The sequence below is a fragment of the Scatophagus argus genome, chromosome 13 (genome assembly GCF_020382885.2).
Source record: "Scatophagus argus isolate fScaArg1 chromosome 13, fScaArg1.pri, whole genome shotgun sequence".
In the NCBI taxonomy this organism is placed as follows: Eukaryota; Metazoa; Chordata; class Actinopteri; family Scatophagidae; genus Scatophagus; species Scatophagus argus.
Genome location: NC_058505.1, coordinates 16,571,661 through 16,596,513, shown reverse-complemented (window position 1 = coordinate 16,596,513; position 24,853 = coordinate 16,571,661). Strand labels below are relative to the sequence as shown.

General features: G+C 41.3%; 1 protein-coding gene across 2 annotated transcripts in view; it reads right to left on the bottom strand.

Moving 5' to 3' along the window:
- Nucleotides 1-422: 422 nt before the first annotated feature.
- LOC124069591 (low-density lipoprotein receptor-related protein 8-like) overlaps nucleotides 423-24,853 on the bottom strand; it is a 70,860-nt gene continuing 46,429 nt past the window's right edge. The window contains exons 6-18 of one of the 2 annotated variants that reach the window (XM_046408853.1): nucleotides 24,150-24,272; nucleotides 22,875-22,997; nucleotides 19,247-19,366; nucleotides 18,549-18,674; nucleotides 14,890-15,061; nucleotides 13,077-13,304; nucleotides 10,891-11,009; nucleotides 10,289-10,428; nucleotides 7,869-8,010; nucleotides 6,938-7,090; nucleotides 5,793-6,077; nucleotides 4,864-4,932; nucleotides 423-2,985 (exon numbers count right to left, since the gene is read on the bottom strand). In XM_046408853.1, coding sequence (XP_046264809.1) covers nucleotides 2,645-2,985; nucleotides 4,864-4,932; nucleotides 5,793-6,077; nucleotides 6,938-7,090; nucleotides 7,869-8,010; nucleotides 10,289-10,428; nucleotides 10,891-11,009; nucleotides 13,077-13,304; nucleotides 14,890-15,061; nucleotides 18,549-18,674; nucleotides 19,247-19,366; nucleotides 22,875-22,997; nucleotides 24,150-24,272 — 2,141 coding nt within the window. In that variant the 3' untranslated portion in view covers nucleotides 423-2,644. The remainder of the gene's footprint in view (nucleotides 2,986-4,863; nucleotides 4,933-5,792; nucleotides 6,078-6,937; nucleotides 7,091-7,868; nucleotides 8,011-10,288; nucleotides 10,429-10,890; nucleotides 11,010-13,076; nucleotides 13,305-14,889; nucleotides 15,062-18,548; nucleotides 18,675-19,246; nucleotides 19,367-22,874; nucleotides 22,998-24,149; nucleotides 24,273-24,853) is intronic. The other variant, XM_046408854.1, reaches the window with a different exon arrangement.

The window sequence follows — 24,853 nt, the reverse complement described above, 5'->3', positions numbered from 1 at the left end:
AATAAAGGTGCTCATCTTAGCTTTTGTGCAGAAATGAACATCTGTTACAACTATTTGCCTGCTCCGGGAGCCATGGGAACAATAATATTAATTAAAAAAAAACAAACTTATTACATAATATACTAATGTCCAACTAATGTCCAATACTAATGTGCTGTGGTAACAACAATGGTTGAAAAAGCAAAAAAAATCGCCTGAGCCAAACAGCAAATCTATGGGCCTGAAAACCAAAACAATGAACTAAAACAAGTTTTGAAGTTAACTTCCGATTTCTTGCATAGGCTCACTTAATGATTTAATGACTTAAAGACCAAACTTAAAGACTTAAAAGACAAAAGTCATTTTCTTTGAGCAGCGGGTCTGTGATATGTATGTGTGATATTTAATATTTTGTAGAAGAAAATAAAACGGCACACATGAAGGAAACTTTCAGTCTGATTTTATATATCAATATATAGAGATATTTAAAAGTAATCCATTACAGAAAAACAAAAAGTGGAACCAGTTTGGTCTGAATACAGTTCATCTTTGCATGTACAGTAGTTGGCTGATCCCTGTCCTTTCCATGAAAAATACTAGAGGAAAATGAAAAAATAAACAAAAAGGCACAAATAAACAATAATCAATCGTCTCATTAACATCACGGTTGGGAAGCGTGGCAAAGATGTGGGAGTTGTTTGGGAGGGGACACCATGTTTTACGTGGGCTAACAAAGAAAAAAAAAGGGTGCACACATAAAAAGGATGCTAAGTGATGCACAGCAAGAAACAACACAAACCACTTTGGTGAATAATTCAGATTTCTTACAATCAGGGAATGCAGTGCTCTCTTTTTATACAAATAAATTAATATAGCTGTCGACACTTTATCTAAAATCTTATGTACATCTTCTCTTTTACATATTTGTATAATACATTATCAAAAACCTTATGAAAACATATTTACAAATCAATGAATCAAAAAGCACCCTCAAAGCTTCTCAAGTGTCATACACTGTCTCACACACACACACAACACACACACACACACACACACCTGTGTTTCCACACACCTTCATACACTTTTCTTCCATGCAATACACAAAACAGAAGGCATTCTAAGAGGGTTGTGCAACAAAGAGCATACAAAACAGTTCAAATATGGCTGTGGGATGAACATTAGCACTCACATGCATAATAATGAATACATACACAAGCGCACGCCCACACACACCCACACACACACACAGACCTTTAAGTTTTGTGAATGGAGTGACAGTGTTAATGACGGGACTACACCAGCATGAAACGTGTTCACTGATTGGACAATTTGGTCTCGACCTCATTACATCACAGTCTGCTTTTTGCTTTCTGTGGTTGTATCACATAACTGCTCGTTTTCATCATGCAGACACCAGCTGGGCCCTCCAGCATGACGCTATCCAAAACTGTCTGCTCTGATATGAGCCTTCTCAGGAGGAGGAGAGCAGCCTGTGGAGTCCAGCTTGTTTTTGTGAATGTGTGCGTGTTTGTCCAGAACAATGAACGGCTGCATTGTCTGTTGGTGAGCAATTATGCATGCTGTTTGTGTCTTTCAAAGGGCAAGTGCATGATGTCTCTGTCCTCTGGAGAACAGCATGAATCTGTTATCACTACATCCCGTGTGTATTTTATATGTGTGCATTTGTCACAGTCAAAAGTGGGTGATCAAATAAAATTCTTAACACTGGAGGATTTTTGTCAACCATGTAACTCTGCGGCCTGACTAAAAGCTGCAGTCTATTGCTTTACTCAAACCATTTAACACCTAAACAAGTCACAGTAAAGAAGACAGAAACGCTGCATAAAAACTAATGCCCTCTAACCCTGCATCTGCTCTGCTCAAAGAAAAAGTGTCTAAATACTGTACATCTTCATTTTCTGCTTTTCAGTCCGCAAAACTGGATGCATTTCTCTCAAAACTCTGAGGTGTTGAAGGTCAAACAAAAAACATAACCTTTTAAATGAACTTTGTTCAAGCGCACTCCGAAATGGGACAATTCATCCTTAAAGACCTTCCTCTGAACCAGAGAGAAAGCACAAAATGTGGATTTTGCACTTGTTCTTATAATCAAACAACAAATAGAGAAGTCAAAAGAAAACCCATTCAGGGAAGTGATAACAGAAATTACATTAATGACATCTGTGATCGATTCTAACATGAAGCTGTACAGATTGTCCCATAAACGCAGATGCTGTCCCAGTTTCAGAGCTCCTCCTTCCTAAACAGTGTTCCCAGAGCTCTACGGCCCACCAGGAATAACACAAAGCCCAAATTAATAAACTGACGTCGAAACAGAACCTCTCGCTAGCTTTGTCACAAAATATAAGACACACAGCACACATCTCACTCAGTTAATGAAAAAGACTCAAAACAGGAACCACTCTGACTCCATACTCCAGCTTAGAAAAAAGATGCAGCTCCAGCACAGAAAAGGTATGAAATCATGTTGGACTTATGAATTCTGATGGAAATTGGCACAGGACATTGGCTGTGAATGGCTGCGTGTAACACTTGATGATATGTTGTTCGTCCCTTCTGCAGACTCCAAGTCCAAGTCACCCCTGACCTCACCGTGTGTGCGTGTGCCTGAGCGGCCATCTTCCCCGGATTCCCCCTGTGTGGGTCACTTTGCAGTGGAGAGCATGGGCTGCTCCGTGTACCAGTGAGTCCCTGGGTCAGGCATGCTGCCCCCAAGAGGCAGGGCGATGAACTGTGGGCAGGTGCCGCCTCCTGCTCCGACAACTCCCATGTTGACGCCTTGCGGATACGGGTGGTGGTGCACGTGGTGCCCCATGCCATCGGTCCGCCCGATGTGGATCTCGTCCTCCTCGCCCTCGCCGGTGGTCTTGCGGTAGACAGGATTGTCGAAGTTCATGCTCTTAGTGGAGTTGCGCCGCCAGTTACGCCACACCAGGTACACTCCGGCGCACACCAGGCCAAACACCACTGTGGCAATGATAGGAACTGCATGCGTTTAACACACAGCGGCAGGGACACGGGAAGGGGGGAGCGTTAACAAGGCAAAACGAGTCCATGGCGTGAAATGAGAGGCACAGAGAGGAGTAGAACAGACATGCGGGGAACAGAGAGGGCAGGGGGCTGCGGCGCAGAGGTTGTGTGTGTGTGGGTGGCTCGGCTAAACATCGGGTCAAAGTTGGGTCATACACCAGCCAGCACATTTTTAACACAGATTCTAAATCGGCTGTGTGAAACACCATTAGGGGCTTGGTTGTGGAGTAAATTAGTTTTAAACTATCCTCAGGGAGCAAAAATTCAAACTATCACATTACATCACAATCTCTTGGCAACTCATTTTCAGCGTGTCCTTGAATACACAATGTAATTTAATAATGCTTTATTAAATTACACCAATAAAGCACCAATAAAGCTTTCATGCTTTATTGGCAATGCCTTTTCTCTCCTTAAGTGTCTGTTCGACTTCTGCAGCGTACTGAGAGCAGACCGTCTAAACTAATTGGCTGATTCATTTTTCAGTTTTGCTTGTTTATACTTCAAAAATTCGTGGAGTCACCTACAGGAGCATTTTTCACATGTACAAAGTGGATTTTTCTTTCTAAAAGTGGTGTCAAAGTAGGACCAGCTGTACTCAACAGAAAATATTCCCAGGACAAATGATCTTTTTAATCAAACTGTAGCCCTTTTAAAAAAGGCAGTTCCATTATCCAGAGTACCGGGAAAAAATGTGTTGGACTTTTTAAAATGTAATTTTCCAATGCTCTGAGCACCACATACAAGACTGGCGACGATTATCCAATCATCATGAGTCCTATCAGAGTTTATACCCCAGATAATTTTACCTGAGCTAAGCCCCAAATGCATGAGCCCTCATCCCAAAGCGTTTTCTCCCATCATGTTAAAATTAAAAATTAAGGTTTGAAAATAAGAATAATATGGCAGTTTTAAATCCAGGCGAACAAGTCCAACATTATACACTGATAATAAAAGCACTACCGTAACTAGCTATACATTGTAATAAAAGCACAATTATGTTATGTTGTGTTAAGCACAATTATCTTCTACAAGCATAATAAACTAAGATTCATTTTCTTTTCTGTGACATGCAGCTTCAGCCACAGTCTTTTAGGGACAATATCAAGTATGTAGCCATTGAGTATAATATATTTAAGGTTATCTACAGGCATTTGTACAACCAACTCAAATGGTTAATTAGCTTATCAGCTACCGTAAAACCACAGTTTACAAGCCAAAGTTTTCATTTCAGCTGTTTTTTTTTTAATCTTTCTGAACTCAAGGACCCACTGTTTCAAAAAAATATATATATTTAAAGCTTGGAGTGGTAAACCTGCCACTGTTGACAGTGCAAAGCGTTGTGTGAGCTTGAAAGGTGTAGCAACAGCAACTAGTGGGTGATTCAGGTGCAGCAAACAGTCAGTTCCATTGCATTAGTTTTCAAAGTGCGGGCAAAAACCAAACTATCCGGATGACTACATAACACTAGTGGAAAGTGAGAAAATATTTTTGGTAATTCAGATGTAGCAACCATTTATGTGCCTTCTCACTGCCCTGTACTACACCAACAGAGACACAAGTCTGGCTGTAACAGAACCCAACACAACAACACGGTGTGAAGTGAATAATGCAGCGTGACAGCAATGTCAGACGTACAGAAAATGACTCCTGAGGAATGTCAGCGAGGAAGACCTTTGGGCCAGGCTTCTCTCATCCTGCCACAGCAGGGTGCGTGTGCATGGACTACAAACAGAGGGGCCATGGGCAGCAGGTAGACAGCAGCTTTACGCTCCCCTGCAGGCCTCTAGTGTGGATGGACACGTACAGACAAGAAGGCTCCGGGTGACTTACCAATGGGGATGACCACTCCCAAAACAGCCACTGTCAGGTTCTCGCCCAGGAGGAAATGCTCACTTCCAGCTGAAGAGAGAGATGGAACAACAGAGAGAGAGGAGTTAGAGCAACAGCGGAGAGAGGGGGAACAGAGTGGAAAAAGTGCATGGGATGAAAAAATGTGTGAGAAATACAGGGAGAAATAAAGCAGGGGAGGCAGGAATGTGTAGAGGAGAGGAGGGAGATAAAGCAGAGAGGCAGGGAGGTGATCATGCGTGCGTTGCTGTGAGTGTTGTACAAAGAGAGACAGATAGTGAAAAGAGCGCTTGGAAGCAAAATGAAAGAGGAAGAGAAAAATGATAAGCTGCTCAGCAATGTGACCTTAACTCTGTCCCCTGACCTTCTACACTTCATCCACCCAGGCTCCATCAGGCTCCACCTCACATTCATTAACATATCACATACTTACTGACACACTTATTCATGTACAGTGCGTGTATGCCCTCGGAGACTTGCAATAGGCCAGACAGAGCACAATTTATGGAGGGAAAGCTGACATTTCAAGGTGATGAGGTATTATCCATCACTCCTATTAAAATCAGTTGAGTGTAGTTGTTAGTGCTTGTAGGTATCTCACTTTAATGTCATCATTACAGTGAGTATGAGGTTGTTAGCTACATTATGGGTGCAAGTAGGACTAAAGGATGTGGCACTTGAGGACGCTCAGGTGAAAGCATCGCTTTATCACAGAATGAGGCCACATATCTTGTTAAGCCCTGAATGGGCCACTCTGCCCCAAATCATACAGAGGAAAAACGTTGATCGCATAGTGCTGGATGTACAGAGTGCTAAATGAGACTTATTTACAGTATTTGTATTACAATTTTTAATGATTTCACACACTGACAGCACTGATAAACATTATTTTGAATTCCCAACCCACTTACAGTGTTGAGATACGCTGCTGTCCCCGGAAGGCGTGGTGGAGACAACCATAGTGGTGGCGGTGGATCCCAGTGCCTTTGACTCTTGTGATGACACAGGCTTAAGTGTGGAGAGGGGTGTGATGGGTTCAGGTGCACCAGAGGGAGCTGTGGTCAGGTGGGGGGTGCCGTCTGCCTGTGATACTCCCCCTGAGGGAGGTGGGAAGTCTTCAGCAGCAGTCGCTCTCGTGCCAGGAGTAAGAGCAGCAGGGGGTGAGGATGTCTGTGTTGTTTCGTTTCTTGGTGCTGCTGCAAAGAAAGGGAGAATACTGGAGACTGTTTTGTGTGAAGAAACTGAATTATTGTAGATGTGTTAAAGCCAATGGAAGTGTGGTTTCAATCTGATGTATTTTTCCTGTACTTCAGTGAGGAAAAATCAACATTCACCACTCGTATGATGCAAATAAAGAAGGTGGACTCAGTAACTTGAACAATAATTCAATGTATAGCCAAGTCAAGTCACACACTAAATACTTCCCATGAGTCAGTCAGTCAGAAACACTTTTGTTTATGATTCTGTGTGTTACTACTGATCTCTTCACAGCAGCTGTGAGGGGACAGCTGCTACTGTGCATTATATTACATAGAGGCTCATGTTATTGCATCTGCAGCAAGTATGTGTTGCTACAATCCTTTTAGTTACAGGTCCAACAACAATGTTGCCTGGTGGGAGACTAATATTCATTTATTAATACTATTAGTTTTTGAAACTATAAATAAAATATTCATTTATTTATCACATGTTTTAAGCCAGTTATTAACAGCAACGAGTTTCAGGCAGTACAGTACCTACTAGAATAAAACAGGCATCAAATGATTTTCACAAATTATTATTATTTGCTTATACTGAAGTGGTGGTAATACATGATGATATAATCTAGAAGACATGTAGGATTACCAAGTGATTCATTTTAAGCACGATTAGCCCTATCACAATATAATATAAATAATATAAAGCACTTTGTAACTTTGTTTGTGGAAAGAGCTTCCTTAAGTGAAGCAGAATCTGATTATCTACACAGTGAGCACTGTGGCGCTCTGTCCAACAAATCCCTTTAGGCGCTATTGATTACAAAATAGTCCCAATTACCACTCATAAACACGCTCACCTGGCACGCAGCCCCTCATATCAGGCCCCAGGTCCTGTCCCTCGGGGCAGGCACAGGTGTATTTTGGCGAATGTTCGGTAATCTGTGGAGCCTTGAGGCACAAGTACTCACAGCCTCCATTGGCCACACTGCCCAGATTACAGCTGTCTGGGCCTGGCGACAGTGACAGAGGCAAAGAGAGAGACATGGAGTCTGGGTGACACAGTGACGGTTATATAAATAATCTTATCACTTATTCAAAACGGGGAGACAGCAAAGAGTCAGAGCGACAGGAGGAGTTACCACATTTTATTGTTCCAAACTGTGAACACTGCTGCATTCTCTTTCAATAAAGCCCATTGCTTTGCATAAACAAGATCTAAAAGAAAACAAAGAATAAAATGTGGCAACATAGAGACACTTGCTGTAATATTAAGCGGGTCCTATGCTACTGTGCCAGGTACAGCTCCACTGTGTTCATCCCAAAGTCTTATTCAGATACAAACTGGGAAAGACATGAAGATCTAAGTGGGGATACAGTGATGTAATACAGTGAAAGATTAAAATCCAAATGGCAATGGACTACACGCCGGAAAGAAAAAAAATAAGAAGAGATAGACAGATACGGAAACTGACACACAAGAAAGGAAATACTTGGCCATGGCATTCACGATTAAGAGCTCTATTCAAATCTGGATTGTCCTGTCAGAGAAAATCAGGTTGGAGGCAGCGTTTTGACAGATGTGTGAATGTACTGCAGCTCTCAGTGCTTTGATCATTCCACCATAACCACAAGCTTCACTATCATTTATTCACACGCCTGTGTCGACATGGACCCACGGAGGAAACGCGGTGGCGGAGACGTGACTTACACAATCACAGCGAGGTGAGAGAAAGTGAACAGAAACAAACAGATGACACAAAGTCTGCTTCACCCATACTGCACACACACCTTGAGGCTGGCGGAGCTGGTGGAAGACAACAATGTCATGGGGGTCGTTGAGGTTTTCAGCCAGCGTGTGGATGTCCTGACCGGTCAGCCTGTTGGCCATGAAGACCGCTGCCCTGTCTCTGTCTGTCCAGTATATACGATCCTGGAACACAAGGATAACCATTGTTTCAATATGGGCGACACAGAACAAATTAGTCAGAGTTGTGTTGGGCTTCGACCTGAGAGCTCATACTGGCAAACGGCCAAATTTCAGCAGTTTGGCTGGTAACCTCTTAAGTGCCGAGCCATAAAACTACCGCTTACATCCAGTCTCCGCAACATACACGTTAAGAAGATGCTCACATTATTGCTTTGGGAAATGCGGAAGTGAAAGCTTGCAGTGCTTGTTAAAATTTGCATGTCATTTTTTTTATACTATTTATTGTACTTGATGTTCTACTCAGAGTGATTTATTGATGATAATGTGGGTTTGTCTGCCACTTTGATCTGAAATATCTACCTGTAACTAATGAATTAACTGCCATTAAATTTGATATACTATATGTGTCAAAAGGCATGATTAAGTAGTTCAATTTCATGTATCTAAGGAATTCTGGAGCAGCAGTGCTACAATAACAACAGCAATAAACGGCTGACTTTAAATTAGACTAACCTTGTTTTTGGGAGATGATTTAATTTATCAGCTGTTTTGTGTGTGTGTGGGGGGGGGTTATAGGTTTTAAGTGTCTGTATATCATTTCTGGTTCATGTTCCATCCTATTTAAGACAAAATATAGTAGTTCACAGGCACATTTTGACTGTCTGTGTTGTTTATTAATTGATTTGTTTGCTTTGTTCCTCCTGGTTCACTCCCTCAACTGTTTAAAAAGACAGTTTTAGAATGGAGATGACATTTTTTTTTTTTTTTTTGCAGTTGCCTTAGAAACTACAGGCTAATCTCCAGTGAGTGTTGAGACAATAGGCCTTGCAGCAAAGTGTGTGTGTGTGTGTGTGTGTGTGTGTGCACATGTTTGTGTTGAGTCACTCATTGAGTCAGAAAGAGATGGTAATGTGATGTGCACTGCAACAAGGTCCACTCAATAATACAGGGCTGGTATATGTTCAACATCCCGAACAGGAAGGTCACCTTGTAGTCACAACAGGGCAGAGAGCAGAGAAGGCCTGGATCGATTATGTATTACACCAGAGGGCTTTTACCATCACTTCTATGAGTTACATTACAGTGCTGTCTGCAGGCTGGACTAACAGCAGAATTTAGGTTGGGGTTATGGTTTAAGGTTTTGATTTGGACAGCTTTGCTCTGTTGGTATTTTCATTTGAAATGTTAAAACTGTTACAAGAACAAGAAAGATGTGTGCGAAATTTACATTATAAAAACACTTGTCAGTAAAAAGAGAGCTTGTAGAATGTAGAATGTACAAATTTTTAGATTTTTTTAGTACTGTTAAGTAGTTCAATTTTATGATGAAAAAACAGCACATATTATATTCACATTCAATACATTCACTCCCTGCTGCTTATACATCATTGTAATATCCCAGCATGATGATACACAGCATGACAAAGCAACACTAAACAGGCCATTCTGCAAAATGAGAAGTTGTACTTTTGCTGCCTTAAAAACATTTTGCCGATGACACCGCTGGACATTTACTGTTACGTAACACCTGGAATGCACAGTTTCGCTTGTGATGGAGTATTTTTACTTGACGGTATTGACAAATGAATCCTGTGTTGGTGTTTTGTCACCAGGGACAAGCGCAAATGTAATTTAATAAACCCAAGTGGATAATTGTAAAAACCCACGCTTGTAAATCAGGTCAACTTGTTGAATGAAACCAGTACGTCTCCTCCCACTGAGACCAGAGTCCCACTGGAGAACAGGCCACTTTGGTCATTAACACCCGTCTGAAATGGGTTGGGACTGCTGTAGTGGCAACAATAGACGCATAACAGTCAGGCGTTCGTAAGCAAAAGCATGCTCGCACACAAGCTGAAACACACACAAAGTAGAAACCGCGAGGCAGCAGATTTGCAGGACTACATGGCTCAAAACCAGATTTAAGTTTCCACGATGGACATGACAGATCACACACACACACACACAGGGATGCTGGCTGATGACCAAAAAGCATGAGTGTGTGGGTTGCTTTAGGCTGCTCTCTCCTCCCTCTTGCCGTCTTCTGTTTAGTATGCTCGGCCACTCAATCTCACGAGGGAATACACAAGGACACACACACACACACGCACAAACTGAGAACACAGTAAATTGAATTTAACAGTCATTACACTCAAACTCCCAGTTACACTGCAGGCCCCTGCGAGGCTGATGAGAGAGATGTAGATATGATGAGATGTGGGAGGCTGGATGATATCAAGGACAATGGCCTGAAAATCATTGAAATGTATTACACACAAACCTCAAAAACAGCCAGAGCGTAGGGGTGTCCCAGTGTCTCTGCAGACGACATGTGTGTCCTACGGTGAGCTCCATTCAGGTCCACGCTGGCTATAAGGTGAAGCTTTGAATCCACCCAGTACAGACGTCTGTTGGCTACATCTGAGGAGCGCACACACACACACACACACACACACACACACACACAGGACTTTCCCAAGCTGAGTGGAAATTGATTGTCTTTGCGGTAAGCACTTGCAGACTCTGACCAACAAATCCCTTTAAGTGATATCGATTACATTTTAAAATGTCAAATTCTCACGATTATACCACCGCAACTTTCACTGTGTTAATCTATAACTTCTTAAACACTTCAAATATCGCTCAAAAACATCTTTATAAATCAATTTTTCGCCATCACCATTTAACATTTACTCTTACTATTTGAATCAAGTTTGACCTTTACCCGCAATGAGTTGATTGAGTGCATTAGCTCTTTGTTTGCTTTGGACTGTGCTTCAGACACATCAAGCAATGCACAACTGCCAAAAAATGGGGTGAATATACCACTGTGTGACATATAATGTAAGGACAAGAGTTGAAAAACAGCTGCTCTCCTCTCACCTAGAGTGATGCCGTTGGGCCATTCAATGTTATCAGCCACCAGCACCTGTCGGTCCACTCCATTCATCCCAGCCTTCTCTATCTTGGCTTGTGTGCCCCAGTCTGACCAGTACATGAAGCTGGATTGAACAAAGGAAGCATTGTTTTTGTGTTACAGTGCTGGAAAAGTAATCTTGCAGTGCGCATGTATTATACTGTGCACAACAGTCCCTGTTGTGTTGTCCATCAGTGAGTTTGTCTGGAACTTTGACATTTTGAGCTTCTGTGGGTGTTGCTCTTCACTTTGCCTATTCAGCCTGTCAGCAGTGACATAACAAAGAAACTGCTACCAGACACCAGGGGGGGTGATTTACTAACTTTATGCCACATTATTTTAGGCACTAACAAGTCAGATAGCATCCTTGTCTATCTATTATAAGGACTGCACCAAACTTTGCTCAGGCGGAATGCCAGAGAAACCATGCAGATAAAAAACGCCTATACAATATACAGCCTATATAAGACTGCAAAAATTTGGGCAGGGAAATGTCTGGTTTTTCAAATGATTTCCCACTGCAGGCTGAACACTGTAGCAGGGACAATACTGTCTCTGATTTGATGCCTGGGAATAGCACCTGACAGATTTGTGAGATTGAGAACTGTTGTTTTGGAGGGGAGACAGACAGGGAGAAATGTCTGTTAATAACTACTGCTGTATCACCAAACCACATTAGTGACAGACACAAAGATAAATGCAGCAAATCAAAAGACCTGTGTGCAGCACACCTTATTGCCACCATCATGGCTTTCATACAAATTCATCTCACTGTTTTCTCTCACTTGCCTTCTGTCTGAAGTTTTATTGTTTGCAGCTCATAGCAGGCAGCAGTACTAGTAAACAGTTTTAAGTTGTAAGACCAGCCAAACATTTTCCATACACATCTTTTATAATTCCGGGAGGCTTGTTTTAATTCAATCACAGACCTGTTGGATGAGCTGACAGCATTTTTTCACTATTGCCTTGAGGACATATTTTGTTTATATGCAACGAGTATATGAAGTTATTTTTTAATTCACCCAATATCTCATGTTCATTGACAGAAGTTACACTTTACTTTGTTTTCCAACAGCCCACTATGCTATAATTAGAAGCAGGGTGCTTACATCATCAGTGGTAGTAAAAACTGATTTGTGTTAGGCTTAAACCAAACCCCAAGTGTTTCAACCACCTCATTTAAAAGCTGTTATTGTTCAAGTTTTGTGTACTTTCAGTGGTTATTGGGCAATATCAGTCAGCAATCACACCAGCAAAATACACAATGATTTACACTCACTCATTTCTATGTAAATGCGTACTACTGACATTAGGTGAATTTCCCAACAAAGACAAAACTCATTTGGTGTCACAGTAAAAAATCTGTGTGTGCTGGATCCCCGTTGGGCAGTTGTGATCGAGTGTATTATATGTTCAGGAAATCGCCCTGTGTGTGAGCCTCAGTTTAGACTGTGTGCATGTTTATTTTTGTGCTTGTTTGTGTTCATCAGCGTTTGGATCACCAGAACACAAAAGCCTCAGAAGTACATGCTGGCACAAATTCATAAAGCTTCCCAGATTAGGAGTGATCATCTAGGACAGAATTTCTAAAAAAACTACTGAGTCAGGATGCTAAATGGGTCACAAGCTTGTTTCTCTGGATTCCCACATAAAGTAACAAGAGTTCTCTCATGTTTATCATTAGATGGGGTCCCAGAAGAGGATTATGTTTATTTAATTCTTGGTTCCGGGCTGAAATGACTTTACAAACCTTTATATGAGGTTACTGACTATCATTTTCGATATTATAGAGGAAAATAGATCAGTATGGTGTCACCATGCAGAGCTGTAGAGTGACGTAAGACATATAAACTCAGGTTGACTCTGTTGTATGCTGACATACAGTAAAGTGTTATGGAAATTCAGAGGATACAGTTTAATGATTTACTCATTATGTTTTAAAATTAGAAATTAAAATGTGCAGGTCGATGGATTCTTCCATTATAACAACCAATAGATACATCATAGCTGTGCCTGTCATTTACTGTATATCTTCAGTATTGGTTATTACATAATATGATCATTGATTCATGTGTGAGCCTGGTTTCAAGGCATTTCTTACTGTACTCCTGGAAAAACAAAAACACATGCACAAGTACACACATCTCCTCACCCGTGGTGGGGATCCAACGCTATGCCCCGGGGTTCACTCAGGTCGGTGTTGATGAGGACGCGTCTCTTGGTGGCATCCACTGAGGCCACAGAGATGGATTTGTCTCCGGAGTCGGTCCAGTACAGGTTGTGCTGGAGCCAGTCCAGAGCCAGACCCACAGGGGTCTGCAGGAGTGAGTCCACCAGCGGCACCTGCTGGGAGGGGTCACTGGCCTCATGGATGAAGGCACTGCAGGGGAAGGGGGAGCGCGATAAAGAGAGAGAAGAAAGAGGAAGTATTTTGTGGGGAGGAGAATATGGAAGTCATAATCTACAGCAAGCCAGCAGTTACTGCAAAATCGATGTGCAGGGAAGGGATGTTGATTATCTGGTGGGGCCCTATTTTGTGATAATGAGTCTGTATACTCTTTTATTCTTATTACATGTCACTCTGCCTAAAAGGCTTAAAACACTTTATTAACTTTACCCAAAAAGTGGCAACTGTAACTATATAAAAGTAAATGCAACCATAGCAGTGAAAGCAACTCTAGCAATAAGCATGAATCTTTTTGGCACATTACTTTTTAAAAATGGGAGTGGATATAAAGTGGACACATGAGGACATACAGGACCATGACCGGACAAGTGAAAAACCTAAAGATTATGTATCACAACCAGCGTAGCGTATATTAATTCTCCAACGTGCTATGAAGCGACTGCAGAGAGGAGAGTGGGATGAGTGTGTGAGCCGTAGCCTTGGGCATGTGCCGAGCAGGTTCATCTGGAGGTTAGCATCCTTTTAAGGTGGACTGCTTATCAGAATAGACATGGCCTAACTCAGGGGTTGCCCTGCTCGCTAATGATTTGGCCCCAGCAGAGGTGTGAGGTGAGGGCCAGGCAGCTGTGCTCCCAAACAGGAATTTCAATTTGGGGTTCCCCAGAGATCTTATCTCTTAACTTCCATTTCGTAAAAAGAACACAGTGCTCCAATTAGAATACACTCTGGGGAGAAAACGTAATTGGGATAACAATAGCAATGTGGAATTAATCTAAAATAATAGCAGGTCTGAGAGATCAAGCCAGCTGATTCATTTTTTAAAACACTGATTGAACAAGTAGATGCTCAGGAATTATGTCAGGGGGGTACATTATAAAATTTGGCAGTGTTTTTAACGCCACTTTTAACTTTGTTTAAACTTTATATACCATAAGTATGTGTTATACATAAAAGATTACTTTAGTAGACTGAAAATACTCGTTTCTGAACATAACACACCCGATCACAGTCTTCTGGGTTAAGGAATTCTGAACTGTTCTGCATACTGAGGACTGTGATCTAAATCAAAGGGGCAAGATTAAAAGTAGCTATGTTTGGATCCCAGTTTTATTAACTCACAGGGACACCCATGTACACGAGTGACATGCTGCTCTTGTCTGCTGCTGGTTCGGAGCTATTTCACTGAGCAACAGTTGGTGGCAGTAATGTGTCAAGACAAGAAGCAATGTGTCAAAAAAGCTTGGCTAGAAGAAGAGAGAGTGAACACAGATGATAACAAAATAAATATTAAATTCTTCCAAAAATCTGCTTTAAGCCTCAAGTATAAACACAATTAATTTTAGTGAGAAACAGTGAATGGTAAAACTACACTTAATTCCTTTAATGTTTAGAATTTAAAAATATAAATGTATGTAAAACAAAAAAACAACAACTGTATAATCAGGCTTGGTTCTTAAATCCAGCATCAAGTGTCTGAACTATGATAATACTTACGAAAATAAAATCAGATTAGTAATCAGTGCTCTAAACCAAGCTGTCTATTCTCGGTCTTCCCTACCTGTAGATTTTCCGGTGAAAGCGATCGCACCAGAAGACACGGTTGTTGGCTACATCCAGGTCCAGAGCCACAGCGTTCTTCTGGGTGGACACCACCTGGCTGTACTCCCGCTTCACCAGGTCGATTCGTCGGATCTCATGACGGTTGGTGAACAGCAAGTAAGGACTCTTCCCTGCACACAAAGCAGAGAATATTTAAATAGCCTGCTTTTGAGCAGAACTTGTGGTGGAAGTATGACAGTGAGTTTAGCCATAAAGTAATTTAGAGGCTTTAGGGGCTCTATAAGTAGGGGCTGAAGCAGGATCAATAGCTTGTTAGTAAGAGAAAGAAATTATTGGTAGGTGGACTTGGGATGAGCTTTAATATTTGGCAGTCAAATCAGCTTTTACAATTTGGTAAAGGGCCAGAAGAGGGTTCTAAGCTGACATCTCCCATTATAAAACAGCTCTTGTCCAAGAGCTGCACAAATCCTCTACACACAGAACCCGTTATATGAGTCAAATTTTGTATGGTGTAATAAAAAAAAAAATGTCTAACCTGTAGGCAGTGGAATTAACTTCTTAACACAGTCTGCACAAACATCGTTTGGATTTAAACTGGATTAGAAATCAAATACAACTGCTACACCTGCACATCTGTCAATAATTAAGCACAAAACATACAGCACTTTTCTGCTGAAAGAGGATGCTGATAAGCCTGAGAGATTTTTTTTCAGCCCATCATCAAAAAGGTTTTTGTGCTGCACTCAAGGCAGCTGACCATGGAGGTAGATGCTGCGTGTCAGGGAGTGATGTTGCCATTCCTCTCCAGTAATAACACTGAGGCTTCACCACAGAGTCAGAAAACATTGCAGCTTAATACGCTGCTGCACATTTGTAACACGAAAGTCAATACTCTAAACGTCATCTTTTAACACAGATAAATAACACAACAAAGCCCATGTGATACAGCTCAATATCTTCCTCAACAAGAATGTGAGAACAATAATCCTTCATTAAAAACTGCTGAATAGTTGCTGTATTGATCAGCAACAGTGTGCCTGTATGCATTATTTAGTTGTACCCTCCTTATTATCTTCTCCTTGCAAATACAAATCAGAAGTACCTTGGCATTCGGCTGCACTTCTTTGAACAGAAAGCTGTCAGCTTTCACATCTGTGCCAGTAGAACTAACTAAACAGACTTGACTGAGTGTGCATGCCATAAAAGACTGGCAATGCAATCATTTCCTCTGAGGGCTTATAAGCAACCTTGAACAAAGTTAAATCAAACAGAATTCTTTCCCTTGTCTTAGTCAGCCTACATAAAACAAACAAAAGGGGTTAGGAAGAGTTCCCTCTGCAACAAGTATAACCCTCAAAATACAACATCTAGTATCTGTTTATACATGCACTGTGTCTATTATAAGAGCAGCTATGGATTGCACCACCTGGCAAGTCAATGCATCTCATGTGATCACTTGTGAATAGACTTTCCATTCTCCACTGTTATTTGATTTTATCCATAGAGAAACAGTTACCACTTAACGTGCATTTTACACAAACTTCAGCTGAGGCTGATTAGTTACACAAGACTAGCTTGAGGGGATCATTCAATAGTTATTGAGATTTCACTGGCAACCGAGCTACAAATGTGACCTCTTGGTGCCACAAAAAGAAAAGTCAAGCCATTAACAAAGTTGAAACAGGTTGTCGTTTCAAAGCAAGTCATCATGGAAAAGATAAGACACCTCAGTACAGTACAGCCACAGAAAAACACAGTGAGACAAAGCTGGAAAGAACACTTTCTAACAATGTAACATCACACTGACATAAAGAGAGACACAGAAGATAGTTTCACTTCAGGTCAGGTCTGTGTTTGGTAGCTTTGTCATGCCACAGCATTAGCACACAGAGCATTTAGCACCACACCCACATCACAGTGTGTCCTTGTTTCATTTTGGGTGCATTCACACCTATTTTTAGAGCTGTCCACCAGTGATAAGGTCGCCCAGGATGCATTTTAATTAGACCCAAATATGAAGATCGGGCGTTTATATTATCATGCTATTACATTTAGTCCCTTATAATGCTGGGGTGGGGGGGGGCTTGACAGCTGCATTAACAGTGTGAGCCTGCAGGGAAGGTTGATCACTCTGGTGAGCAACTACAGCCCACCTTTGTCTTGTAACATATATCTTCTTACTGACACTGCATGGTAATAGGATGGCAGCTGCAGCCTGTTATCTCTCGAGGCAGATATGATATTCTCTCATTAAAGGCTTGCTTCGCTCAGTTTCCCTTTTGACAGTTAGGATTGTACTCCTGCGCATTCCCCTTTTTCTTCTTTTCCTTTCCTCTCTGAGCCGTAAGTCTGACTGAAGACAGCCCTGCTCAGGACTAAGTGTTCTCAAAAACTGGCCATTACAATGACAACATTTCCAACCCCCCTAAAGAGCAAAATGGTCCCCTGCTGGTGTTATGGGCTGTCACAGCAGCAGTAGTTTTCGTTGCCTAAACAAAAAACAAGTAGTGGAACTGCTGCATTCACTGGGATTCTGCTTTTGCTGCTTCTGACACACAGCCAGACACAAGAGTTCTCTCCTGGCCGTGATAAACTGAAAGCAAACACACTGGGCGGTCATGCGCAAAGAAATACAGATACACAAGTGTAGACAGAGGCAGAGGGCAGATACAGTTCAAACACATATACAGTGTGTACAAATGCAAACACACACACCTGCGAACACTGAGTTTTGATATGAGCTCAGAAATCACAGCATTTGACAGCCACGTGGATGAAATCACCACATTTCATTCGAGTCACTGTTTCCTGCCAATTCAATAAAGTGCATTTTGGGAGAAATGAAGCGTAAACATATAAACTGGCCTCTCTCTGGAAAACTCTTTTTCATAGCTCTTGGCTATAGCTGAAGGTCAAAGAATAATAAATTAAAATGAAGTAAATGAAGTATTGTCACCAAGCTTAACAGTCGATCAGATTAAATATGTTGTAATTAGCCTCCACCGTGACTCAGCCAGGTACCCCAGAACGCTGCTACACCTAATTATAAGTGTTCAGCATGGTTTAACGCACCAGTCTGTCACTCACGAAACTGTCTAACAGGATGGGACAGCACAGGACACATTCGGCCTGAGAGAAACCATGTATGGTTGCCTTGGTGATGCTGTATTTGTTTGCTTGTTGTGATTTAGCAATTATACTGGGTATGCAAGCAAGTGCAGAGCCGTGATAAGAACAGCAGAAAGATGTTAGCGATTAGGAGATGAGGAGGCTTTGACACTGTGGGATGAAAGCTGAGAGTGAAGAGCTGCATTAATGAGACAAGGCAATGTCTGACACAGTTTTTTAAACTTTTCAAACTACAGTGCAACACTGGTTTTAATAGTTTTGCATTCCAATTGTATGTATGGTACTATGTTAATATATAAACCAACAATACGTTTTCTTTTCCTTATAATGCAGCAGCATTAATTATAATTATAAAAAATGAATAAATAAATAGAATTAAAAAAAAAAAAACACTGAATATGATCTGGCATCCCTTCTGATCCGTGTCCAGATTTTCACCAATCACTGATTCTCTAAATAGAAGCCCTTGACTTAAATCCCATTTTCCCAGACACCCTGTATGGTTGATCATTGAGCATTGTGACTCACCTTCCGCTTTGCAGGTCTTAGTGACAGGATCCATCTCATAACCTTCATAGCATTCACATTTAAAATCCCCCTTGTAGTTGATGCAGATCTGGCTGCAAGCGTCAGGGTTCTCACACTCGTCAATGTCTGCAGGGAGGAGAGGGAAGAGAGATTATCACCCAAGCTGAGAGACAGACAAGACTTGACTAAATAACTAAATTCCTAAAATATGGCAATGATTTTGGAGTACAACAGGGTGTAATGGATGAGCAAATATGCACATTTACAAGTGCTGGAGAAACACACAGACATGTCGTCATTGGCACTTAATGGGAAGAAGGAAGAAGGAGGGAGACAGGGCGTGTCCCTGTCGGCTTATCTGCACTGCTTCCTTCCAGCAGATCTCAGGAATTTTCTTTAGGTGTGGTGGGGAAACGTTAGTGTTAAAAGGATGGGAAAGGGTGTGAAGAGCATAGTATGTGTGAGAGAGCAGGATGACTGCGCTAGTTTCCCTGTGGGAGTGACAGGCTGGGCACATTAAACAAAGACAGACAGCTAGAGAGCTGAGAGCAGCCCAGAGCAATACACTCACACACACACACACACACACACACACACACACACACACACACACACACGCATGCACGCACAGACTCAGAGTAGCTCAATCAGCAGCCAGCCTGCCACTCTGCCTGTCTGTCTTAAGTATCTTTATTTACCACCACAAGTCTTTTTGTCCAGGAGCTGGTAGCCAGTGGGGCACTGGCACTCAAAGCCAATTGGTCGGTCCATGCAGACATGAGAGCAGCCGCCATTGTTGATCATACACTCATTTAGTCCTGGGAGACAAAGAAAAGAAACCAGCGGTCAAATGCAACCAATAATAGAGGAGGTAGGGACATTCTGGTTTCCCATTTAAAATGAGATTCAGAGAAAAATCATAGCTTCTGTTTTATACTGTTTTTCTCGATTCTATTTTTATTTTGTCACATGTACAGGTTAAAATTTTGTCTATATCTTGTACGGAGAGGAGCCATACAAAATTTCATTGTACTTGTAGTATGATGACAGTAAAGCTTATTCTGATTCAGATTCTGATTTACTGTCATATACGTTTAAAGGGTGTGAGAGCAGCGAAATGGCTTGTGATATTTGATAAAGGTGTATAAATATGTGTGGCACATAGGTAGGGAAAATGGATATCATCTTCATGATCTTCATTTCATCTTGGCTCTTGTATTCAGCTCTTTCTCATTCTTTTTGAACCCTTATCAGATGTTCTCGAAAAAAGAATCAAAAAGACACAACATCACACAGGGTAAGCTCTTAAACCGAGAATCAGATCCATTTGCAGGGATATGAAATGGTGTGTAGAGGGGATTAATACTGAGAACTGGGATTCTGAGTTGCCCTATAAGGATCTATACAGGAGTAGGACATTTATATTAAACAGGACCATTGCTTAAACAGAGGCAGGGTGAGAACAAAAAAAAGCAATAAATAAAAAATAAACAAGCAAAAACAAGATGTAAAAACACAACCACTCATTGAAAACTAGGTCAGAGCAGCTAGCACAAGATTGGCTCACATTAAAGAAGGCAGAGGCATTTAGATTTGATTGTGCTGCACTCACTGGCTTTGTGAAATACAGCGAGCGATAGCAGGTAGGGCTCTAAAGTCACCGTCTGATATTTTGGGGTCAGTTTTTTACACTTCAAAACTATTCAACGCAGCTGAAGTTCAAGTATCATCCAGCTAGTGCACCTGCAGACTGTTACGCATCATTTCACTACTGCAGTGAAGTCGTAAGTGTACAGCAAGCTTCCCTTTCCATGTCTGGTGTGAAAAAAAACCAAAAAACTATTGTTTGATTGAATACACAACAGAGCGAAAGCTAAGATCACCAGAAAAATAAATAAATAAAAATTCAACAGTGTACTGGCTTTGTTTTGTACACAAACAACTGAGCATGACTGCACAATGAACAACCGGAAAAGGGTGACAAAGGGGATGATGGTTAAGCACCATCTTCTACCAAATTTAGCTTAACCCGTTCGTTAAAAGTGAGTTTTATATCAGACACTGAAAGCAGGGATACTGTCTGTGTGTGTGAATTGGTAAACAGTGCAACTCAGACAGTCATGAGTTCCAAAATGAAGCTTCGTTAGTTGAATATATGAGCAATAAATTGATAAAACACCTTAACCTTCACATGTTACGTTTTCACATTTTCAAACAACATAAATCTGTAACACTTTCCTGTTGAGGTTGTTCGTCTCAGCCAGCGCAGTAGTGCATTGTTATAAAATCTTAACCTCTTAATTTTGAAAGTGCACCGTGTCATATTTCTTAAAGTAATATTTCAACTTGTTGCACAAATACACTTGCAGGGCTGGCACGAAGCTTGCAAAGCGCTGCAGCGCTAACACCATGTTAGCCAGTGCTGTTCATGTTGCTACACAGCATTAACACGAGAGACACCCTGCGAATGCTTTGTTTCTCTACAGTCACATGCAAGTTACACTGATGCCATTTTTGGTGCTTTGCAACAGAAAGCTGAAAGTCAGTCCTGGAAAGTGTGGTTCTTGTTTACTATGCAACACAACACAGAGTTAGACCCAGTGCGCCAACTGCAGGGATCAAGATCACCCAAGATGATTCATCTCATCTTTGGAGCTTTGAGGAAAGTCAATCTTAGCACAGCTACATAGTGTTATTCCTTATTTATTGTAACAAAAATAAAGTAAGATAAAGTTGATTCTCCAAAGACTTACTGAAGGTTACTTTTGTGGGAAAAAATTTCTCCTTGCTTTGTGTAAGTGCCAGCAGGCTTTGAGCGCTGCAACTGCCAGCATTAAATTCCCATCTCTAATTCAACTGGATGGGTGACAGCAACCTGCCACTCACAGTAACTCCCGCTAACTCCCTTCATGTCAGTATAGAATTGACTGCAGACAGAAGAAAGACCGAGATGGAGCTGTATTTGAGGATTCACTCATTCCTGTTAATTTGAGAGGGGCTGGGTGGGTAACAAAGATGCCCCAGGAGAGGCTCTGTGTGACAACAGTTTTTCTCCAGGCTACTTTCAAGGACAGCCATGATATAGAGGTCACATCTCCTTTCCCATGGGCAAAAAAAACATGACGGCCCTCCTTCTCTACCCCACCTCCATCTCTGTTTCTCTCACCATGGCAACCCATCATGTACTACCTATTTTCAGTGAAAGCTGGAAGTGATGTTCCAGCGTTAAGAAATGAATGGTGTGTCGAATAATGAGCCAGTACTGTGATAAGATGCCATTATTTCTAATGAGATGGGAAACAGAAAAACATTTGCTTGTGCGAAGAAAGAGAAAAATGTGTCTTTATTTTCCCCTGCTGTAAGGCTGATGCTATAAATGCAATCACTGTGAACATCCACGGTTAAGTGTGTTTCAGAGCAGCGGGGAGTGTTGTGCACTCCGTGTGTAGGTGTATGTGTGTGTATGTGTATGTGTTTTGGCTGGGGAACATCTTGCGAGTAAACGCCTGAGTGGGCAAAGCGATGAGCTAGGTGTGTGTGGACACGCTTTTAATGAGCTGAGAACAAGCCCTGAGTTGAAGGAGAAACGAAGACATAGAGAAAGGAAGAGACGGAGCAGAATTACTCTCTGGAATACCTCTTATACCTCTTTTGGTTTTGCAATTTCCGTCCCTGGCAGAGGTCAGTCTACCCTGTCAGCTGTCACTTTTCCCTTCTCAACTTTATGTTCCCCTGGGGAAATATCATTTTACCAAGACTTTATGTCTGCTTCCTACTCTCCCATGTTAGAAACTTTCTGATCGAGCTCTTCAACGCAAAGGGAAAGTAACAAAGACTCAACGTTGGAATACTTAAACTAAGATATTGCTTTCATTTACCCTTGGTCAACAAAATAAGTTAAGAGAATAAGGTTTATAAAGACAGGAAGAGAGATGGAGAACAGAGAGATTATCACAGAACAGAGGAAGCCTTTTTCTACCGTTTGATGATAATTAGTACATGCACACTCTTGTTCTGATCAACCGAGGCTGCTGCTAATTTGAGTGAGTCTCCGCAGCCTTTGAAATGCAAGGTAATGGGAGGGAGGTAGCTGTAGTTTGTTATGACAAACATGATTACACTGCTACATTAACTGCTTACATCTATTTACAAGAGATATGTACCTGCTCCCTCACTGAGACAAAAGCTCAGCCAACACACAGTTTCCCTCATTTAATACTGGGGAAAAAAAAGAATCTTCTTATAAGCAGATATTTTGGGACTTTTCCCAAATAAACTTTATTTGCATAAAGAGTGAAAGCTGACACACGATTGCAGTCCTCTTACCGCACTCTTTCTTTGGCTCATCTGATCGGTCCTTGCAGTCCTTGACGGAGTCACACACTTTGGAGCTATCAATGCACTCTCCATTCTTACACAGAAACTTCAGGGGTCCCTCACATTTGGTGGCTGCAGCAGAATACAATACAATAAGTATCTGTATCATAAACTTCATGAACATTTATTCAAAACAGTTTTTAGCCAGCCAATTCATAATCTCATGCATCTGAAAGTGTGCCAAATCTAACAGAATATCTGCAGTGGTTCACCAAAATACTGAAGGCTCACATGAAACAAAATACTTCCTACTTAGATATTCATATCGTCACACATAAAAAGCCTTGTGTAATAAAAATTGAACTTTAATTTGGTCCAGTTTCACAGTGCTAGGTCTTAATTTCCTGCAAAATAATTTTGCAGTACCTTGGTAAATTATGCATTATTGTCAGAGGAGAGAGAAGTAATGAAATCAGCTCACAAAAAGTACTTCACTGGATCCTCCCAAAATAACATCAGTGGGTAAGACAAATCTCACATATTTTTTATTTATCTTCATGGTTTCCTAGAAATCACATCGCAGTTCTGAAACGTTTAGTGATCTGCATTTTTTCCTGCAATAGCCATTTCAAGAAATTATTTGTAGTTACCAATTTATACAGTTAGTGGTGGGGCCTGCAACTACCACACATAATTCATTTAATACCTTCAATACCTTCACATTTATACCTACAATTATGCCCCCAAACAATCCAGAATGTATTCCAGCTTTATGCTTACTGATAGCAGACCGAACCAGATGTATGAAATTACTGCTATTGCAAATAGAACACTTCCAGCTGAACCTACTTCACATTAAAGGCATCACACAGAAATGCAACTTTAAGGTGTTACATTTCATATTCGTGCATTTTTGTCACATTTTGCACAATCAGGTATTGGACTTAAAACACATGCTGAAAAACATTTAAATGTCGTGGGAGCAAATATAAAGCAGATATAAAGCAAATAAAAGGGGGGCTGCTGCATATTCTGTAATATCCACAGTGTTACTTTAATCTTAATTTTTCCCTTAATAATAAATATAGCTGGAAGACTTTGTTCATCACAAAGGTCATCACAAAGTCATCTCCAACCATTATAAACTCTGAAAGGCTGTGACACACTTTACCAATATAAACAGCAGACAGAAGGACAATCAGGAGGACAGATTCAAACAGACACTTAAAATAAGAACATAAAATTAGAACAGGCACAGACAGACACACTGACAGGTGTACCCACCGTTGACACAGCCAGATTCATCACTGTGGTCAAGACAGTCATGGACCTTGTTACACTGCTTGGTGCCGTGGATGCAGGAACCATCACCACACTGGAACTCATCAGGGCGACATGTCAACAGGGCTGTAAGAGGCACATGCACACACACGCACACACACACACACACATGAATCTGGACTTGCAAATCCACTTTAATCCTTTGAAGAGGAACATAAAATCCTTGGGTTGAAACCAACACAGGACCTTCTGTTGCATTTCACTCTGTCAGTTTTTAACAAGTCTACTTTCCTCTGTCTAATAAAGGATGCCTCTGTGCAACAACATACTGTACCTGTATCCACTTGCCTTGGACAGAGGCAGTCAACTTGAGGGCATCTGATGAATTATTTTCAATCAAGTAACGCAAAGAGGGAGGCTGCATGAAGCCGTACCAAATTTCATTAGTAACCCAAGCACAGACAAGATTTTCATCAACAGGACCCCGTCTGCTCATATAACTCCACTTTAAACCACACTAAAAAGCAATATATATGAGTGAGGGAGATATGACTTAATGTTATCACACACCAAGCAGACCACAGGGAACCTAATGGAGTCGGGGCCGATGTGGAGTGGACACACATGTGCACACACTTAAACACATACAAATACGTCACATTAGGAGTATATCCTTAATATAGAGCTTATGTATCTCTAAGATCAAT